Below are 21,362 nucleotides of genomic sequence, written 5' to 3'. Positions count from 1 at the left end.
AAATGAAGCAACAGAAGACGCTTGATGTGCTGTTGAAAGCCGAAGCGCACAAAAGGATGAAGAAAGAGGGAAGTAAAATCCACTTTACAGCACCTCATACGCGCTCACACCAAAATTTATTATGTGTTAATTTGTAAAATTGCGCGACAGTGGAACTTTTTGAAAGCCAGCAACTAAGTGGCAGTATGTTGCTCATACGCCATGTAGAGCCACAAAAAAAAAAGAAAAATAATGAAAGCCAGGCAATGACATAAGCAAAGCCAGAGCAGCAGGCTCCACGCATAACTACGAAGATATAAAAAGCTCAGCCTGTCATCGACGCAAAATTTTAATATAAATGATTGACAGTCGAACGTAGTCTCGCAGGGCCAGCACACACATACGTAAGTGCGTATCTTTGTATGTACCTACAGTTAGGTTTCGGATAAAAATATGAAGTGCTTACACATTCATTTATTAAGAAGCTGCCAAGTTGTAGTCTACTAAAAATGAAGTAAGAAAATACTTAATATAAATATGTACATATATGTCACTTACCGTCATATATTCATCCAGGCGATGCTTCCAATTGTCAGAGCGATCGATTAGATTGTTCCATTGCTCGGAGAGTTTGACGACTTCACGGCGAATGCTGCGCGTTAGCTCGCGGCTTTGTTCCTCAGCGCTTAAGTAACGGGAATCGGTGTCGTGTGCTACAAGGCAGATGCGCACATACAACCGCATACGATGAAGATAAAGCGGAAAAGAGAAAAAAAAACAAAAACATCTAAGTGAGCAAAAATATAAAACAAACGTGACTGGTAAAAGTTATAAACAAATATATCGGGTCATATGAAAAGTGTCCGCAATTTTGGAATAAATTAAGAAAAAGGCGAGAACGGCTTAGCAAAGCATTAGTTAAATTCAGTTTCATACATAAATCAAATTTAAAAATGATTTTATTTTATTTTATAAATTTTGTCGGGAGCAGTACGCAACACTTTCATAACCACATCGACAATAGTTCAGGACTATTGCAGAACCTTTTTTTTTCGAACTATCCCGAAATGTTCCCGAACTGATAACAAAATTGTCCTGACGTAGTCCTGAAATGGTTCTGAAAAAATTGTGAACTTGTCCCGCAAGTATCCCGAACAAGCCTTGCGACGTTTCCGACATGATCTCCTACTAGTTCCAAAGTGATCCAAACTAGTTCTGAAATATTCCTGAAAGAGACTCGAACAAGTCTCGAAATGAACCTAAAATAGCCCCAAAATAATCCGGAACCAATTTCAAATGGCCCAAACCTAGTTCAGAAATGGTTCCAAAATTGTCGCGAACTAGTCCCGAAGTGATCCTGAAATAGCTCGGAAACGATCCTGAAGTAGCCCTGAACAGGTCCCGAAACAATCTAAAAAAATCTTGAAACGGACCTACTATGCTTCCTTATTAGTCCTAAAGTCATCCAGAAATAGACCAAAAATATTGCTGCAAATAGCAGAGACTTTTCATGTGACCCAATATGCGTATTGAGAAAATGAAAGGTTAACGCACATATCCAACTGTAGCATATCTGTTTGTTTGTAAGTTAATAATTCTTTGTATTTCTTTCTCAACCGCCGGTGGTGCTCTGACTGCCACATATCAACGTTGACATTTTTGATTACATTGATTGCAAGTGATTAAGTGTTTAGGATCCCTCCCCATATCTGCTTATGCTTTCAGATATTTTTATACACGAGCGCACTTGTGCACAAGGGTATTATAAAACACTCGCTGTTCAGATAAAGTTACCTAGGTCGGGGTATGCCCTCTTCCCATTAAAAAAAACATTTCACCGGGTTCCCAAACCACAATTTAACGTTTAAATAGCTAAAGGTGTAGTTCAAGATGCCTTTTTAATAGAAACTTAGCAAAAATATAAAAATCTTCAAAGAAAACTGATTATTTTTTTATTCAAAGTCAAACCTTATAAAGTCACTTAAGCTACTTTAATTGAACGGCACAGATATGCATAGTTATTTGTATATGTATATGACTCATATTTTTATGTTTTTTTTTATCTTTATCCTTGGCTCCTACGTAGTACTTATGTACTTATTTAATCGTCTTCTGCGCCTGTGTAAACAGAAAATTTTGTGTTCTCACTTTTATGCAAATATTTGTTTGCTTGAGCATTGGTTTGTATCTTTTGTTTTTTCTATTTTCTTTTACCGTATGAATTCTTGGCCAAGCTCAGCCGCAAAAAATTGATTATGCACAGCAGGTCCCGCTTCCAAAAAGAGATTGATATACAAATTAAATATTTTTGGGATTTTCTTTAAAAGTCATTTTGTTTTCAAGTCTGTGCGTGAGCGTTTTATATTTCATACATTTCGCAGCTTTGCACGTAGTGATTAAATTAAAATTTGATTGTGTTCAACAAATAATAGGTATTTTCTAAGCATTTTTTTACAAAAATTAATCGAAGTGAAAATAAAAATAGCTTAAAATTTATTTTGTTTTAGCTCGATTCGTTTAGTAAATTTATAGTTTTTTTATTAGTTTATTATTTTATTTATTTATTTATTTATTTTATTTTAGTTTTATTAGTTTTTTATATTAGTTGTAAAAGAGAGCTGATTGCTATTTGTTGAATAAATGTACCTCGAAGTCAAAATTTAACACACTCAGCAGGGCTGCATGAAAAACTCCATTAATTAGCGCTCAATTAAGCAATAATCGAGCAATTAGGAATTGAAATTTTGTGTGGTAAATCGCGCTTAATTAGCGTGTTAATCGAGAAAGCTTGGATAATTGCTCGTTAGCGGCCTGCCTGATATATGTATGTATTTTTATGGTATAGAAAAACTTTCAGTGTGCTTTCACGTCTTAAAAGAAGTACTAATTTCATACTTCTGTACTCTACCACTTGAAATAGATGCTTATAAATATTTTGAACATCGATGCTATATAATTGATTTTAAGTAACACTAACGACTCTATTCTGTATCAGTAACAAATTCTTGTTACAGTTTTTAAAATTTTCAGTAAAAAAATGTTTGTCGCTGATACAGGATTGGGCTATAAATTATGTAGCCAATAAAAATACTTCAATTTTCTATTTAAAATGTAGATATTAAACATTTTATTTTATTCTGACGCTTACACAATTCGTTAACCCATGCAAGAATAATATTTAACTATGTACAATATTGGCCATTGAAAAACTCTCTCTCCACTAACGATATTTGTATTGTGCGAGTACGTATGCACTTTGCAATGTTTATCATGCAACACTTTGCTGAAAACAATTTCTCTTCAAATGTAATATTTTCTTAGGCACTCGTGCAGAGAAAGCTTGGGTATACGGGTAGAAAGTGATGGACATATTAAAGTGAAGTATGTAAGTGTCTAAGCGATATACAAATACTATTGAGTGAATAGTAAGATATTAGTACTTATTGTAGTTTTTGATAGAGAAAAGTCATAGAATTTAAATCGGTGCTGCGCACTGCCTTGCCCGCGGACAAAGCTCTTTTAAGCTTTCTATACATTTTGTATAGGCGCGAGCCGAGTAAAAGCTCTCTCTGCCCATCTCTGATTTAAATAATACAGATCAAAATTACAAATTAGAGAAAACTAAATTTTTTTATAGCGAAAAGTTTATTCTGTCTTAAATTTGAATGGAACAAAAATGCTTTGTGGCTGTTTATTTCTCAATTAAGTTTTCATTAACTTACTTTAAATATTTTCATGTTGAAGCGAACATGAAATTGTTATATTTCAATGCATTAAAGAGACAATAAAAATTTGACTTGAACATTCATACTGAGAAAAAAGACAATATTTTCATCAAAACAAAATTTAATAAATTCACAACAAAGGAAGATATGAAAAAGCGTGAGCAAACTGGCTGCCAACGCTGGCTGGCGCCAAAAAGCATGCCATGCTGCTGACATGGAAACAAAAATAAAACAAGCTCTTGCGAGCGGTCCCTTTTGCAACCACAAAAGAAGCGCTCGAGGAGGAGATCGAAAATTCAATTGAAAAATTGTCCGTGACAAGCAAAGTATCGAAAGCAACCGATTCAGGCAAAATGTAAAATATCAAATTAAGCGATAAGCAAAATGAAAATGAATAAAATAAAACGCGCTGCACAAAATCAAACTAAAATATGCATATCGCAAACAAAATTGTGGTACAAAATGGGGGAAAAAATCCAGCAATTCTGACTGCAGACTATTGATGGAATGCCGAAATAAACTACGTAAAACGATGAAGCTGCATTACAATACAATCCACATACATACAGTTGTCCACAAAATAATAGGAGTGGGATATTTTAACCTGTTTTGGCTATTTGTCTTTAGTTTATTTAATGTTTCGTATTTTTTTGTAAAAGCCTAGCTGGTAATACAACAAACACCATATAAATTTACATTTTCAAGTTTGTATAAAAATTATAAAAATTCTGCAAATTTTCACCAAAATTTCAAACTATTTAACCAGAATCTTTAGAAAATATGTTGGTATGCAGTTTTGTAGCCCATTCAATTCTAGTCTGAAGAAGTGCAAGTTTCAAGCTGCTAAAAAATTCCGTTGATTTTTGAGAATTTTTTCGGTTGAAGGTGTTTCACGTTTTTTCCATACAAAGTATGTTCGACAATTTTCTTTTATATGTGCCAGCAAAAAAAATTGCCAAAAATCAACGGAATTTTTTAGCAGCTTGAAACTTGCACTTCTTCAGACTAGAATTGAATGGGCTATAAAACTGCATACCAGAATTTTCTCTGAAGATTCTGATTAAAAAGTTTGATATTTTGGTGAAAATTTACAGAATTTTAATAATTTTTGTACAAAGGTTGAAATCTGAATTTATTCGTTGTTTGTTGTATACCCAGCTTGACTTTTGTATAAAAATAATAAACATTAAATAAACAAAAGACAAATAGCAAAAACTGACCAAAATAACGCACTCCTATTATTTTGTGGACCACTGTACATACATGTATGCAAATTTTTTAAGTGCATAAGTGTATGTTGGTAGCAGGTCAGCGGCAGTAGGAAAGCACATATGTACATACATACCCCGCACAGCACATAGCAAAGCATGCATGGCAAATCAAAATGCCGATATGAAAGTGTGCTCTGGATATTTTCCGTATATATTTTGGCATTTTCATGTTGCTGCTTCTCTCTTCCTCCCTCTCGATTTGCATATGATTTCACTTTTATATATTCACAATCAGTGAATGCAATTTGGTAAATTCAATTTTACTTTCGCTTTTGTTTTTTGTTTTGTTTTCATTGATGCTTTTGCATTGTTTATACATTTTCTTCTTTTCGTTGAAAATTTTGAACCTTGGGCGTCTACGGGGCCCAGCACAAATCATGCGGGAGTGAGCGTTTATTTCGTGTTCTGCATATTGTAGCACACATATACATACAGTGACTCAAACAAAAGTTCACACTGTAATTTTTTTTTTAATATTTGCAATGTCGTAAAAGTATTTTCTTTTGTAATTTTGTATGAAATTTTTTTTTATGCTATAACCAAAACCACATAACGCTGGTTTACAGAACAAATTAAACTTTGTAAAAAGCATTTTCCAGGCTAACTTTGGGTCGCCAAACAGGAAAACTATACCCGTTATTTCAAAGAAACGTTTTCAAAATTTTTTCGGAAAATATGTTTGTGGTACTTTTGGCAGTTATTCGTCCAATCGCCGTAGGCCTACCTGCCGTTCGAAAGGTACTCAAGTGGTTTTTACAAAAATATATAATTTGTGCAGACTCAAATGAAAATTATTAGCGACAAAATTGGAAATTTTCAATCATTTATGGAAATTAAAATTTTTTCTAAATTAATTTGATGCAAAATATAAATCATTGAAGTATGGCCATGAAAATAGAATGATTAAAAATTGCAGGGTGCAAATTCGAGAAAAGTCTACCCAACACAAATGAAAAAGTTCAAGTGAAAAGTGTGATTGAAAATTTAACTTTTTTAGATTTCATTGCAAGCAACAATAATAATTTTTAATATAATTTGTTTGTTGTAAAGAGCATATTGATACCTGTCGAACGGTAGGACGAATAACTGCGCAAGTATAAAAAAAAACACGTTTTCCGAAAAAATCTCGAAAAGGCTTCTTTAGAAAAAACTTATTGTTTTCATGCTCAGCGACCCAAAATTAACTTAAAAAACTTTTTTTTACCGTAATATTTGTCGACTAGGATAACTGAAAGTTTCAAACAAAATTTAAAATATTCCAAAAATTTAAAATTTTTTGCCATCAGTTTTTAGAAACTGCAAACATATTTTTGGGCATGCAGTTTTATGGCCCATAAACGTTTAGTAAACTAAATCAATAACTTTTTTTTAGCGGCCGTTCTTTTGCGATTTTTTCACATAGAAAAATTATTATTATTTTTTTTTAATTTTGTACTACTAATTTTCATACTCAAAATCCTTGTAATTTAAAAGCTCGACATTTTTACACAACACACTTTTACATTGCACAAAGTTTTAAACTTAGTTTGGATTTTTTTTAGCAAAAAACTATTCAAAAATCACCGGTAAGTCTTAGCTACTTAAAATTCGCGCTTTATTGTACTGAAATTGAAAGGGTTACAAAACTTCACAAATCTTTTCCAGAAATCTTATTGATATTTCTACGAAATTAGTTGAACATTTTTTTAATATTGCTCAAAGTTAGAAACTTGGATTTATATGATTCTTGTTGAAGAATAAACTATATTCTTATAAAATAGTGACTTAACTTAAATTACAAAAAACAAATTCCTTGGATTTGACACGGGATGTACATGGCTTGGTTAAAGATTAAACAATATTTTTATAAGAAACTTAACAACAAATTAGTTAAGTATACGTCGCGAATGTTTAAAGAAAATCACCTTGTGAACGCTAGTTTGAATCACTGTAAACCTATGCATACACTTACGAATCCACATTTGTGTGTTCGCATCCTGCTAAGAGAATTATCCTGCATGAACATGCTAACAATTGCAATGAAAGCCAATCAAATAGCTATGTTTTTTGAATATTTGGTATTTGGGGAAAAGTTAATATTCCATTTTGTCTCTATTTGAAAAAGCTCATTGGGTCATTGTTGCAATGGTTACGCAAACGCGCATTATTTTCTATGAGCGTTTTGTGCTCGACTGAATGTGAAAATATTTCAGATATGTAATGGTTTGCTTAGCAGTACCCCAGTCGGACCGTGCAGAATGTGGTTCCCTAAGAATGCATTTTAGGGTACTGGTTTTTTCACAGGAAATTCGAAGCACATTTAAATTCTGTAGGAAAAATTTAAAAACATGTAGATGAAGAAATAACTACATTCCCTTTTCACTACTATGAAAGGATAAAAATCTGTAGGTTGTGAAAATGAAAACTTCACATTTTGTAATGCTTTTGACGGTCGCATGAACTTATTTGTGTAGTGCATGCAAAATACATACGCGTTTACACCTGTGGGGTATACTTTTAGAAAAACATACTAGCATACTGTCAAAAATCTGTATTCAGTTTTATTTGGATTACTGTTAAACAACTGTCGGGAGTACATACTTTTATGAAGTGTCTTCATCCTGTAACGATAAATTTTTACGATCTTTGTTTGCAAAACCGAAGAGGTTCCAGCCACCTTCCGGTTCGGTGCACTCGATGCTGGTGTCCGTTGCATAATCAGCCTTTTCAAGGCACTTTGGTAAGAAAACTCAGTCTGGCAGCAATCCTTCGCGCAAGGAAGTTTGTAACAGCTATTATTTAGAAGGTATTGCTATCTTTCCTTAAAGTTGATTAGTCTCGANGGGAACGGGTACAGGGGACGGCTTCTATGCTCCTCACGGGCCCACTATCCTCTATCATCCGCGCATACCACACATGCATATCCGATAAGTGGTAAAATAACTGCAGTTTATTATCTATGGGACCATTTTGGGCGGCAGGCCCCATGTCTTACGGACACATCCAAAACGGAGATAGCGTTTGGGTAATTTTCAGCGAGAAGTGCTTTCCCTATAAAAAGTTTGGAGTCTAAAATAGCCCTGCAATACTTATTATCACCCGAAATTTCCAAAGCTATAGCTCGGAGCGCAGGAAAAGCCAAATAATAATTATTTATTATAGATCTACAAACCACTTTCCACACAATAGTCATCAATAGAGTTAAATTAGATGCGGCCTACGTTATCAGAATAAGCTTGAAATTAAACATCAAAAAAGACACATTCCGAATTTTTTTCCTCCTCTTAACGCCATCGAATACAACCCACAACCCCACAGCAGGGCAGGCAGTCAATGAATTAATCGGTCTACCGACCCTAGATTTATATCTGTGGACTTTTGACAAAACAACCTCTGTGCTTTCTATAGGTTGGAATTTAGTGTAAATTAAAAGTGGCTTCCATTTAAAAATTTGTCATTTTTATTTAACTTTCACCGAGATCTTCCACCTTGAACTACTCCTACTAATGACTAAATAAAAAAATATCATTCGAGAACTCAATGAATCACTGCTTTGAAGAGAAAATGATCTCACGCGAGAGAAGTTGTTTTGGCAAAAGTCAACAGATATCTGTTGTGCAAGCCTTAAAAAATCTCTTTACAGGCTGAATCTCTTTGGTATTGTTATAAAAATTGTGACCGACGTAGAAGCATTTTGTTCTGCTTAGCTGAACTGGTTCTTGTATGCTGAAATTTATGGTTTGTTGTCGTCACTACTATAGCCTAGAACCATACAGATAAACCCACTAATACATTCAGAAATAAGAGACAAGGAACGTCTAAAGCTAGATTTTTTCCTCTTACAGAATAACTAATCATGGTTCACTACTGTGGCTCAGACGGAAAATAATCAAAAGCAAAAATGAAACCGATATCTACTTAATTTCCAATCACCATGTGATCAGCTTTAAAACCCTACTTAATCTTTCTGTAATCTACTTTAACACATACAACATTTAACAGCTTTAACAGCAACAACACAAAATTCAATTTACAAAACCATATTCTTAACACAAATGTTCACATTTAAAGCACATTTAATTTTATTAAACAGTCGAAGCGACGCCATTTAAGCCACTCAATTGCACGCAACTAACGATAGTAATTATGCGTTCACATTACTAACGATTACCTACAATTACGCCACTGACGCCTCCATGTCTGGTTAGCTCACCGGTTTGCTCACTGACTTGCTCACTGGCTAACCGGGCGCATTATCGCATGTAAAGGCATTAAAGGTGGTGGGTGTAGTGAAATGGTTACATTGACCGAACATTGGGACTGGAATATTTAGTAGTGAAATTGCTAAAAGTGAACTAGCATTAAATAGCACACAAACAGAGGCAAACACTTAAAAAAGTAAACAGTTTTTGCACAAAAGCCAAGGAGAGAAAGTATTTTAATTTTTTTTTAACTTATTTGATTTTGCTTTCCAGGATTGCCGGAAAGTGGTTTTGTCTGGCTTATACCATCGACATGCAAACTTACTCGCAGGCAGCTACATACATATATATGAGGATGTGTATGTATATGTGTATGCATGTGAATGTAAAGCAGCTTGTTTTTGTCCAGCATTAACATTATCGAAAATTTTTGTTGCACACATTCACAGCGCTTAAAGGATATAGTAAAATCTGTGAAAATTGTATGTTGATACTGGGCCATTAGGGTACAAAATGAAAAAAAAAAAAAAAACAATTTACAAGCAACCATGTTAAGGCTTAAATGTATATGTGTGCATGTATGTTCGTGCTATTTGAGTGTGTGTGTTTTGTACGGCAACTGCTGCCGCCACTGCAATCGGCCATTGGCAGTAAAATCCAGTTGCCAAATTTGTACGCCATTTCGACAATCAATTGCTGACCGACTGCTGGTGATATTTTCATGATGTCTTTTTTAGCAAAAAGTTGGAATTTTTATGCAGTAGGCAATGTATATTAAATTTAATTTTATTTTAAGATCTTTAAAACGGAATCTCAAAATTTTTTTTGGTTAAACTTTCAAAGTAATGATTGTGAGCCGACATTCGATTTTTGCTCAATTGATGCATATTGAACTAAATATGTATTGCCCCAGGAAATCTATAAATATTTAAAGAAATGTGAATTTGGAGCTGGTACAAAAAAAAGATAACATTAGAGAGCAAAGACCAAAGAATTCAATGACCTTTCTCCTCCGACTATACGGCTCCTAAGGGAAGCCTCTTGAAAATAACTCTATATAAAATTATGACTAAAACTACAATAAAAACTCCAAAAATTGTAATTCCTAACTGTATGAAAATTTCCATAAAAAAGTTTCAACCCTTAATTACACTTCTTATATTTTTTAAAGGGTAACTAAGAAGTGAAATATAGATTCAGCGAAAACAAAAAAAAAGTAAAAAACGTCCGATTTGCAAAAAATATATTTAAGTACGTAAGCTCCAATACACTTCTTAAAATTGTCGTTAATTTTGAAATAAAATGTGAAATTTTTTCTCGTTTGGGTTAAAAAAAAAACAAACAAAATTTCAAAAAAAATTTATTTTTCTTAAATGGGGCTAACTAACATTGAGTTTACACTAGGCATTAAATGAAGAAATTGCAGCCACTATGTTGGGCATTAAACACTAACCGTTTCATAGTGTTTGTTTTCACATGTCATTTTTAAAATGGTATAAATTTTTTGTCATTTCGTTGCCTAACGGAAATTTGGGGAGAATTTATGAAGTTTCTGTTGAATGATCATATTAATGTCTTAGTAAAGAAAAACCTTACCTCTTTTTAAAATAGCTCTAGATATTGAAATCGTTATGAACAATGTATGTATGTATGCTTTAAAAGTTACTTATGTACAACAAAATTTTGGTCAGATAGCTGTGTTTTTTTTCTTTATAAAAATTAAGTAAATTACGGAAGTCCTGTCGCTTCCAAAAATCGAAAAAGAGCTCTGGGTACGTCTATTATGAAAAATAGCTTGGACTTTTACCTCATGGGTATAGTACATTCATTTTGAGATGGATTCATTGGGTCCTGAAAGTGGCTGTTGCACTCGTGTACTATATTAACTCATGTGTCTGAAGCTGCATCTGCTAGCTAACCTAATTGATTTATTTTTGCTACATATTACCAGTGTTGCCATTTTAGCCGTTTTCCGGCTAGATTTAGCCGGTTGTGATAGCAAACAGCCGGAGAAATTTCGATTTAGCCGGCAGCCGATTTGTTAGCCGTTTTGCAGAAAAAATTAGCCGATTTTGCTATTTGCCTTGTTTTCTTAAATTTCAAATATGTATATATGTTTCCATTTTTGACTAAGCGACCCAAAATCTGTTAGAAATGGCTACTAGCCTACCCGTGTCAGGCAGGGTTGTATGGAATTGGGCCGATTTCGCTTATTTTTATTTTAAACGAAGAAGGCATTTTCTTCATAAAATGTTTGTTATAAACTGTCTTAATTTTAAGTGTGAAGTTTTATTCGCAAACTTAGAAAATAAGAAATTGTTTCACTGTTAAGACACTTAAGATGCGTTTGTGTTTGGATATAGTGCCAACAAACAGAATAAATATTACATGTAGATATTGTCTTCCCAGATAGCGCATATTCAATTCTGCCTAAATTACAAAACATCATTTTTGCCCACTCCCAAAGGTTTAAGGTAAGGGAAAAATTGATATTTTCAAGCACTATGTACACATATATATTTTTTTAAACAAACTTTTTTGCTGAGAACTTATTTAAATTCCAAAAACCGAATGCCAACTTGAATTAAAGGAACCAACACTGAAGTGAGTCAAAATGAAAATAAAAGAGCACAAATTTCTATGTAAAGCAAAACTCTCTGGGAATCCTACGAGACATCTGCCGGTCATATGACCGGTCATCTAAATGGGAGATCTGCAGTATTTTGGCATCATATTTTACATCAGAATTGAAGGGATTTCTGAAAAATCTGACCTGTTCTTTTGTGTAACTGTGATTTTGCATCCCTTGTCAACATATGGCCTCGATTGATGTTAACTTAAGGTCGTTGTTTTGCTGGCTTAAAATTGGAGGAAAATTTTTACGGCGTCTTTTATGTGTACTGGTTTCTATTTGAGTGTATTGAGAATCGGTCAGTCTGAAAAGGCCTTCTAGGGAAGACAATAGGTTTGTTCGTCCAAAATCTAGCGAAATTATCACTCAAGATATCACATAGTAAGAAAAAATGCTCCCAAATTCTCTCTCATGTAGAGAAACTTGCAAATTTCTGTACGAACGTAAATTTGCAAGTTTTTCTGCCAGCTAGTGTCCACGGTTGCATTTCAAACAAAAGAAATTTAACGAACTTGTTTATTCAAATTATCGTCGACAAAAAATCCAACCATGTGCCACAATCATATGTTTTTCCTAATTGCAAATTCTTGTTGGCAAAATTTTTTCCGGCTCGAATTTGTAACTTCTCTCCAAGATATAGTGTTTTTACTCGTGATTTATTTAAATAAAACATGTGAAATTTAGTTAAAACATTTTAGCCGTTTTTAGCCGGATTTATTTGCCAATTTAGTCGGTTCGGCCAAAAAGTTCTGGCAACACTGCATATTACTCAATTTTTTTACACAAGTATTTTTGCGACAATATATTTTCTAAAAATTTTAAAACCTCTTCCTTTGCAGCACATATTGCTGTACTGGATAAAAATTACACCCAACGGTTGTATCAAGCAACATAGAATTACCACATCGAACGGCAATTGATGTCACTATCTGCTAAAGCAATCCTTTATTTCGTCATATATATACCTATCTATTTATGCATGTATGTATGTAGAGACCCAAGTAAGGTTCATATATTTAACTGAAAATGGTCTACCAGGTAGATGGGCTTGAATTGGCACATTGACGATAGGCAGATATGCACTTCAATCAAAAACATATGTATATTTACTAGGGTGGTCCTTAAAAATAAAATTAAATCATTTTTAATTTATAATTTAAGGCGTGTCGCAAATGGGTCAAAGGCCAGAAGCCTCTATGGAGACACAAAAAATTTAAAATATTTTTTCATACCCATAATCGATACTACTAAAGTCGAAGATATCACATGTAAATTTTGGTTCTGACTGCAGTCGGTTAAGACGTTTTCATAGGCTAATCTGAAGTTTGACCCCTGTGCGACACGCCTTAACCGTCTCCAATCGGGACCAAAATTTGTATGTGATATCGTCGACTATGTATATATCATCGACGTAGGGGTTGCGGCTTAGGAAATCTGATGTAAAAATTTGCTTCATACATTTAAGGATCACCTTAATATTTACGTATGAACCAGTACGTACTCGTACGTAAAAATATGAACAATGCGGCCTATCTGTCTGGGTACTATGCTGGTTGAAAGCTTTTATTGACAGGCGATTGAGTGTTGCACAGTTAGTGCTGTCACGAATCCGAATGTTTAATGCCATTAACACCAGACACGGCATGTTCGATATGCACACACAACCAACGTGTTATGTCAGTATGTATGCAAAATTGCTTGTATATGCATCTAGGTACATACAAATGTATGCTATATAATCATGATTGTAGTTTCACGAATGTGTGTGTATAGGCCTGTATTTTGTTTATAACCCATACTACCCATGTCCATGCTATGTAAAATATGTACGATTATATGCTCGCATACTTGTATGTAAGTTAGTTTTTGTTTTACTCACCTTCCGTATCACTGTTGTCCGATACTGGCGGCTCACTTGTAATATACTGACGTCCACTCAATAAATTGCTTTCGACAATGGGACGTTTGTCCTCCAGTTGACGTCGAAAGGCTTTATGATCATCCTGTAAGTAAAGATAAGTGACGAAGAAATTGATACATGAATTGTTGTGGTAAACACTTTATGTGTGTAATAAATTAGATTTTGGGAGTTATGTAAGTCGTAATGAAGAAATGTAAATTATTAACAAACACGAATTAGTATAGGAGGATTTCGTTATAAATTACCGAACACTTGAATTTTGTTTTAGTCGAAACGTGTTGAAAGCTTATTTATGGCACCTAAAATGACTATTGATTGAATTAATATTGAGTACTTTACTATTAAATAACTGACAATTTTTGACCTGTAGAAAATGGAAACGATCAACAGTAGTATAAAACAGCAAGGGGCAGAGAGATCTTTTACTTTACACACGTCAATACAAAATGTATATAAACCTTGAAAGGGCTTTGAGCGCGAGCAAAGTGGTTCCCACTACCAGTATAAAGTCTTTGGCGAAAATAAAAAAAAAGAATTGCGTCATCTGGTGCAAAGAAATTAAAAAAAAAAATACATTATGTTGCATAAAATTTTATAAAAGCCTACACTTAAGCAACTCAGATTAATTTTTTTGTATCTAACCATACGTTTTTACCAAACAAAACAGCATTCAATTGTATGTGCCCTCTAAACAAAATAACCGCTTATTTGACCATAGCGGAGCGGTTAAAGGTGCGAACTTCCACTAGGTAGGACCAAAATTCAATCCCTGGCAAGAGCAAACTCCAACAAAAAAAAAGTTTGCGTAGAGCGGCTCGGTTAAAGAGGTAGAAAATATTATTACTTGTTTATAAATATCTTATCTGCCTGCTTTTCGTCTTCGGCAAGAACTGCCGTTGAGAGCGAATGGTAAAGTTGAATAGACAGACTTTAATACCATTTCAATCTTTAGCCTTGGTTCAGAGCTGAATGATAAAGTCAGCAGCAATATCCGGTCGGGAAACTACTCCTAAGCTTAAACCTGCATCTAAAGGACTACTGTGGCATTTTCTAAGCTCGTTTAGGAGATTTGAAGAAGGCTGCTCATCTGTGCGAGGATATTCCAAAACCATCTACTCTGAAAACCAGGCTATAATGCAACAATACCTCTCCTCTGCGAATGTAGCAACTACGCAATGCACAAAGAATGTAGTCTGGGTTCCGGCCACAGAAATATCTTTGGAAACAGCTTTGCGAACAAGCTGGTAAGGAAGGTAAGTAGTATATAGTTATTCATTTCTGTCCAAATGCCGTCAAACAAACTAACTTCAAACGAACTATGGCTCATATCTGCTTTAACAAGTTTGTAATTAACTATTATATATCGGGATTTTCGGGGCTACTTAGGGATTTTCGGGACTATTTCGGGATATTCGAAGCTACCTTGAAATTTTCGGGATTCTTGGGGCTGTATCGGGATCTTCGGAACTACATACATACTTTGGGATTCATGAAACTCTTTTGAGATTTTCGACACTACTCCGGGATTTTTGGGATTCTCGAGACTATATTCTAATTGTAGGGACTATTTCGGGATTTTCGAGACTACTTCCAGTTTGCCGAGACATGTTCGAGATTTTCGAAACTGCTTTGATAAAAATTATCGATACATTTATCGATATCAATATTTATAAATATATCGACAACAATATCGATAAATATAGCGATAAATATATTCGTTAATATCGGCAGGCATTCGCAAATCGGAGGAGAAGCTCGGCCAAACACTAACATATGTTTCAGCGCCAATCTATTATCACTATCAAGGCCGTATTTAAGGGGGAGGGGATTGTAAGTGTTCTGAGTGGCGATTGACTGACGACTGCCTAAGCAGATTTGACAAGCGAGTTGATGAATCGCTGCGGGAGGTGTGAAGAGTGTAGCGGGGAAATAATACTCGACCAAGTAAACAAAATGAGTTTCTAATGACTGCCTCTCCAGTTTGCTCGACCGATGACTTGGTCGATTACTCGCCAAACTGTTTATATGGTTACAATGTCATCACCACTGGAAAACTTCAGATTTATGACCGAAAATATTGTACACATTGCTGACCGCAATAAGTTACAACAAATAAATGACTAAAAGTTGTTAAAAGCTAAGTGAGTACAAGAAAGAGCATAAAATGAATCTAAAAATATTCTAGCTAAACCCATAAATGTACTGGCAACCGAATGAAGTAAAATTTGTTGTAAAATTACAAATACATTTATATTTAACGTGTTTAAGTTGCAAGCGAACACAAAAGCTAAATCGTGCACCGCATAAACCACCTACGGATATTTTTCCACTTGAATAAACAGAAATAAGGTGAATCGGAAATGAGGTTTTTTGAGCAGGTAGTAAAAGGGAAGTATCTGGCGATTAGTTAGCTATTTTGGCTAAGAAAAAAATCATTATTTCGCCTAATGGCATATATTGCTTCTCATCCTATGGCCACTTTAATCTTCTCACACAGCAGACGATCAAAGAATTGACCACAACCTAAACTGCCACTGCCACAGCTACTTTATTATTATTTTGACTGGCTTGGCGCTATAAACACATCGAAACGCTGCAAATAGTAGAGCCCGCCAGCAATTCAATTGACTGCAGTCACTGCTTTTTTCTGATTTGATTTTTACTACCCACTCGAATGCATATGTGGCTAACATTAACATGGCCACTATCGACTTTACGACTAAAGCAACAAAGTCACAGTGGCAGCAGCAATGACAGCAGCAAAGGCCACTGAGCAGTGCATGTAAATATGTCCAACAGCGGTGAAAAAGTTTCACAACTCCGCACAATCAGGAGTCCATACAGTGGTTGCGACGACGTCGGAGATTTTTGGGAAGTTTTATATCACCGCGTGCTGTGATTGCAGGAGTTCAGTTGCCGATCGCAGGCGTAGTGGGCGAATGAGCAACTAAAGTGCTTTGACTACTCGCTGCCTTTTAGTTTTATTTTCCCTGTTTTTCGTACACAATCATTTGCTCTTTTCAATGCTTACCCTTTTTTTGTGTAATTCATACCTAAATTTTGCTTTTTTGTTTGTAGTTGTGTCTGCAATCACGCCAAGCCCTTGAGTGATTTTCTTTGCGGTGCGCAAAAACTTTGGTTCAACTAACATTCAGCACTTCAGTGGATATTTGTGCGGATGTTGGGCGACCAAAAGTAGTAATTTCACAAACACACTTATGAATGTGCACACGTACATATGTACATACGGCTACATTTGTGTGTGCGAACATTGGGCAAGGGTCATTAAACAATTACGAGAATACAATGTAATGGAACTGACTACATTAATATATACTAAGTGTATACGCTCACAACCATATTCGAGCGCTTTCAAGTATCCTTTGCAAGTTTGGTTGCTTTGGTACTTTTATTTTCGGGCATAAAGTCCACATGGAAGGCAAAGTTGGGAGCAAATTGCAAATTGAAAATGTCCAGCAAATGGAAAAGAGTAATTTGTAAAGTACTTAGTTACTTGGAGCAGTAATTGAAACGAACACGTATTTTGAAATTCAACCATTTATAGGTTTTCTATTACTTGTACTTCATTTTTTATGGCTCCAAAAATCATTTATGAGCATGAGCCGAGAGCAGAAGAGAAGGTAATTCTTTGCGAATTTTCGACGGCTTCACATAAGAATTGCTGAGGGATAATTCTAAAATTGGTCTTTCCATTTTGTTCGCGGGCGCGCTTGCTTTCGTTGTCCACCAATCGTGCTTGGTCGAAGGATCTATTTATACCCTTAAATATGTCTGCCGACAGCTGTAGCTAAGTGAACCTTCACTCGGTAGGACTAAGGCTCGATCCATGCGGAGAGCAGTATAAAATGGATAAATTTTTTTCTAACAGCGACAGCCAATGGAAACCCCCTTAGTCTATTTATGTGTTATGAAAAAGCTTCTGTAAGAAGTGATACCTCAATATAGTATTCTTGACGCCTGTTGCCAGATTTCGTTCATACCCACTTAGATGTACATATTTGGCAATTAAAAAAAAAACCTTCAAACACATAAAAAGACAATTTAAAGGAGTAAAAAAACATCACTTAATCGCCTAGCTTCCGATATGTTTGCCAGCAGACACTTAACAACCTGGTGTGCGCTCAAGTGTAGGGTAGCAATGTAACCACTTGAAAGGAGGTCACACATTAGCAAATGACACAAGGGCACACAAATACATTACTATCTCTAAATACATACATACTGCGGGGTAGGTATTCGTGATGAGCACTCAAGCATAACCCTTCCATTTGTCTTATATATGCATGGATGTGCACCTACCTCTCCGTACCTATACATTGTATGTAAACATAAAAAAATAGACACACAGTGTACTTTAAAAATATGTCCTTACACAAGCTGTCTCTTCAAGCCGAAATAGCTACAATCTTTCCTTCAACTAACACTCTTTCACCGTTCGCTCGCACGCCACTTGGCATGCTGTCAAAATCTCAAAATTGTCTTAACCTCAAAAATGAACCCACTTCATACGCCATTAAATCTCAACTCGTGAGCGACCTCAACGCATTAAGGCGAGTAGAGGTAGTAGTAAGCAGAGCTCACTTGTTTGCGCAAAATGCAAAAGGAGGCACGACGAGCACAATGTGTGAAGCAGTCGGTCAGGCGCAACAACCTACATATGTACATGAGTACGTACGCACTTATGTTTGTATATAAGTAGCCCGGTACTGCGGGAAGTCGGTGAGTGATGATGGGTTCGTTGAAAAGGATGCTATATATTCGCCTGTGTCTGTTAGTGGTGGAAATAAGCGCTGTGGCATGGGACGAGTGTAAAATTCAACCTGTATGGGTAGCGCCGTTGGCAGTAATCGGCATGCGTTTAGTTTCGTTTCGATGCTACATAGAAAATAGCAATAAATATTATTTCAGTTCTTTCCACGCAATTACTTGCAAGCGGAAAGAATGCGGTAATATGTAGTCTAACTAAATTTGTGTCTATATTATTTTTCTAGTGTAAAAGCAAAGTACATAAAAATAAGTTTGTAAGCAGCATTTCTTTAGATATATTAGAAGATAGGGTTACAAGGGGATATATCGGTGCCTATGGGTATGCACCTGACTATACGTGATTCCTCATTTAGGTCGGAGTTTGCGCACCTTGGGCAACGTGTGCAACCCCTGTGTCAGATGCGATAAAAAATCCATGTGAAGCCTTGGATCACGGAACGAAGAAGTGAACAGTAGTTTGCCGCTTATGTCCACCAAGAGGGGGATGTGACCACTTTCTTTTTATGACCACCGCGACGAATATTTAAAGGCACTATGATGTAAGGATGTGTACCTGGAACGTCCGCACCTTAATGATGCCTCTGTCGGCTGGTAGATATTCTCAGAGAAACTAAGGCTGGTGTCGAAGAATGTGGCCTGGCATGGTAGGCAGGAAATAGACCTTGCGAGGTCCACAATGCAGTTCCATGTAAAAGAGCGAAATTCAGTTTGGGATTTGTGATGGGCTAGAGACTCTGTGGCCGGGTATTCTCGTTCATCACAAGGAAAGAGCATCTCCTTAAAGTCTGTATCAAAGCCAGAATCTTCAACATTTTGTTAATTTGCGACCGCATCCGGCGGAAACGAATGTCGAAGCAGCCAAAGACCACTTGGAGAGTCCTTAAATTCAGCCTCCACAGCGAAACGTACAATAACAGAGTAAGGCTGATCGAATTTTTCGGAGCCTGAAACAGCACTAAGTTTCAGCAACTTCTTATGAAACAAACCTTCATATGAAGACGAATGCATTTTAACTGCATTGCATCGCATTCCTCTACCCTCACGTATGTCAGATTGGCCGCAACGCAAGCAATTCGTCTTCGATTTCACTTTCATTTTCTTCCCACTCTGTCTGAAACCTAAGAAACCCACAGGCTTCTCTGCAGCAACAAATTAGCGTTCTGCTACACAAGAAAAGCTCAAAGCTGTAACCTACCCCCTGAAAGCACTATTTAACTAGCCAGGAAATGTCTAAACATCACCTTCATAGCGCAGCTTCCATGCTTCTCATCCGGAAAGAAAAATTTTATGGAAAAGTTGGGTTATTTGCTCTAAGAGACATCTTTACAAACTCGCGATCGGGGCCTATAGCCCTATTAGAGATGGACACGGGACTAAATGTTCAATCCCCAACCCTCCTATCTCGAAATTTAATTTTTAAGTCCCAAACCCTCCCATCCCTTAGTTTTTCTGAATTATACCGTAGGTCCCGTGGGTCCCGAAATCTATAACTACGAAAAATTCACATTTCTTTCAAATTAAATTAAAAAAAAGAAATAATGAAAGATCAGCATCTTCCGATTACTTTTGGTAGGATAGCCGTAAATAAATAAAAACACTCCTCTGCCTGCATCAACAAGAAATACAGAAATTTATGAATTTATTCAGAGGTTAATGTCACAAAGTTTTATTTTTTAATATTTCTTTCGTTGGCGTCTGTTCGCGTGTCGGATAAAAGACGAAGACTATTCGCATTCTATGCCAGAGTTGCCATGACCTTACACTTTCTTTTGTTTCGCTGTTCGTTTTAAGCTCAATAAAAAATAACTTTCAACGTTTTTAAGAAAGATTTTCTGAATATGCGGAGGATGCGAGTTTTATCGGGAGTGTCCGGAAAGGATTTGGGTTCTAATATGGCGCCCAACCAGCTGCGTGAAAGGAACTCTAACTGCCAATTTTAATGAAACTTCATTACGTATCTTTAGAAAAAGAAAAAAACATGGTTCGGTTCTGTTCTATGAAAACAATTATTCGCTGAATTTTAATACACATCAAAATACATAAATAAATACACATCTAAATCGAAAGATCTAAATGGGGTTTTGACCTAAAAGTTAACCCTTTAGTCCACTCTAAATAAACTGATGAGTGGTAAAAATTTCGCTTGGAAATATTCCTCTTTGTTAAAAACCCAAAATGATTGCTCGACTGTGTTATCAGCTCTCGCAATCAAGAAGTTTTCAGAGGCTACGATTTTCAAATGTTTTCCAAAAATTAACGAATTTATAAAAGAAAAATAAGAATGCCATCACAAACACCAAAACTTTCCCTTTTTAATCCTTTGCCAAATCATGCCACATTCGTTGAATCTAAACAGCAAAAATAAAATGTCAACGCAATAGCTTATTTTTCACCACCAAAAGTTGACCCCCATTTAATGCAACATTGCCTTCCCACCCAGAACAATTTGTAATCATTACTTACCAATTGTTTTTGCAGACTCGCAGCATCGCCCATCAGCGGACCAACGCTCAGCGACGATTGTTCGGTGTCTTTGCGTATAACCCATTCGGTGAGTTCGCGTAGTGACAACAACAACGCATTCCAATGTTCCGAATTCGACTCCAAGCGATTCCTGTGAAAAAAAATAAAAAAATAAAGAAATATAAAATTGTAGTAATTGTAAGAAGAAGGGATGCTTGTTAGCGCGAGCAATAAAAAAATGCTAAAATGCTAATAACAATATAATTTGGGAAAAATGATACGCTGCAAAGAATTTTGATCTAGCAACACCGGAGAGCGGGCGTAGCGTTGGAATAAAAAAATTTCACTTAAGTATTTTGCTTGAGAAGAAAGTATTGTAAGTAAACGAATTTATGTAAATTG

General features: G+C 35.5%; 1 protein-coding gene across 1 annotated transcript; it reads right to left on the bottom strand.

Annotated features, from left to right (window-relative positions):
- Positions 1-537: 537 nt before the first annotated feature.
- On the bottom strand, positions 538-21,111 carry LOC108375310 (dystrophin-like; the record flags this gene model as incomplete). Its single annotated transcript, XM_017631410.1, has 3 exons — positions 538-692; positions 13,668-13,791; positions 20,961-21,111. Coding segments are annotated over 3 exons (430 nt in total), but the record flags the coding sequence as incomplete, so codon positions are not given.
- Positions 21,112-21,362: the final 251 nt, after the last annotated feature.

Source organism: Rhagoletis zephyria, unplaced genomic scaffold (genome assembly GCF_001687245.7).
Source record: "Rhagoletis zephyria isolate East Lansing unplaced genomic scaffold, Rhagoletis_zephyria_1.1 Rzeph_scaffold_08731, whole genome shotgun sequence".
Classification (NCBI taxonomy): domain Eukaryota; kingdom Metazoa; phylum Arthropoda; class Insecta; order Diptera; family Tephritidae; genus Rhagoletis; species Rhagoletis zephyria.
This window is presented reverse-complemented; position numbering and strand designations above follow the sequence as displayed.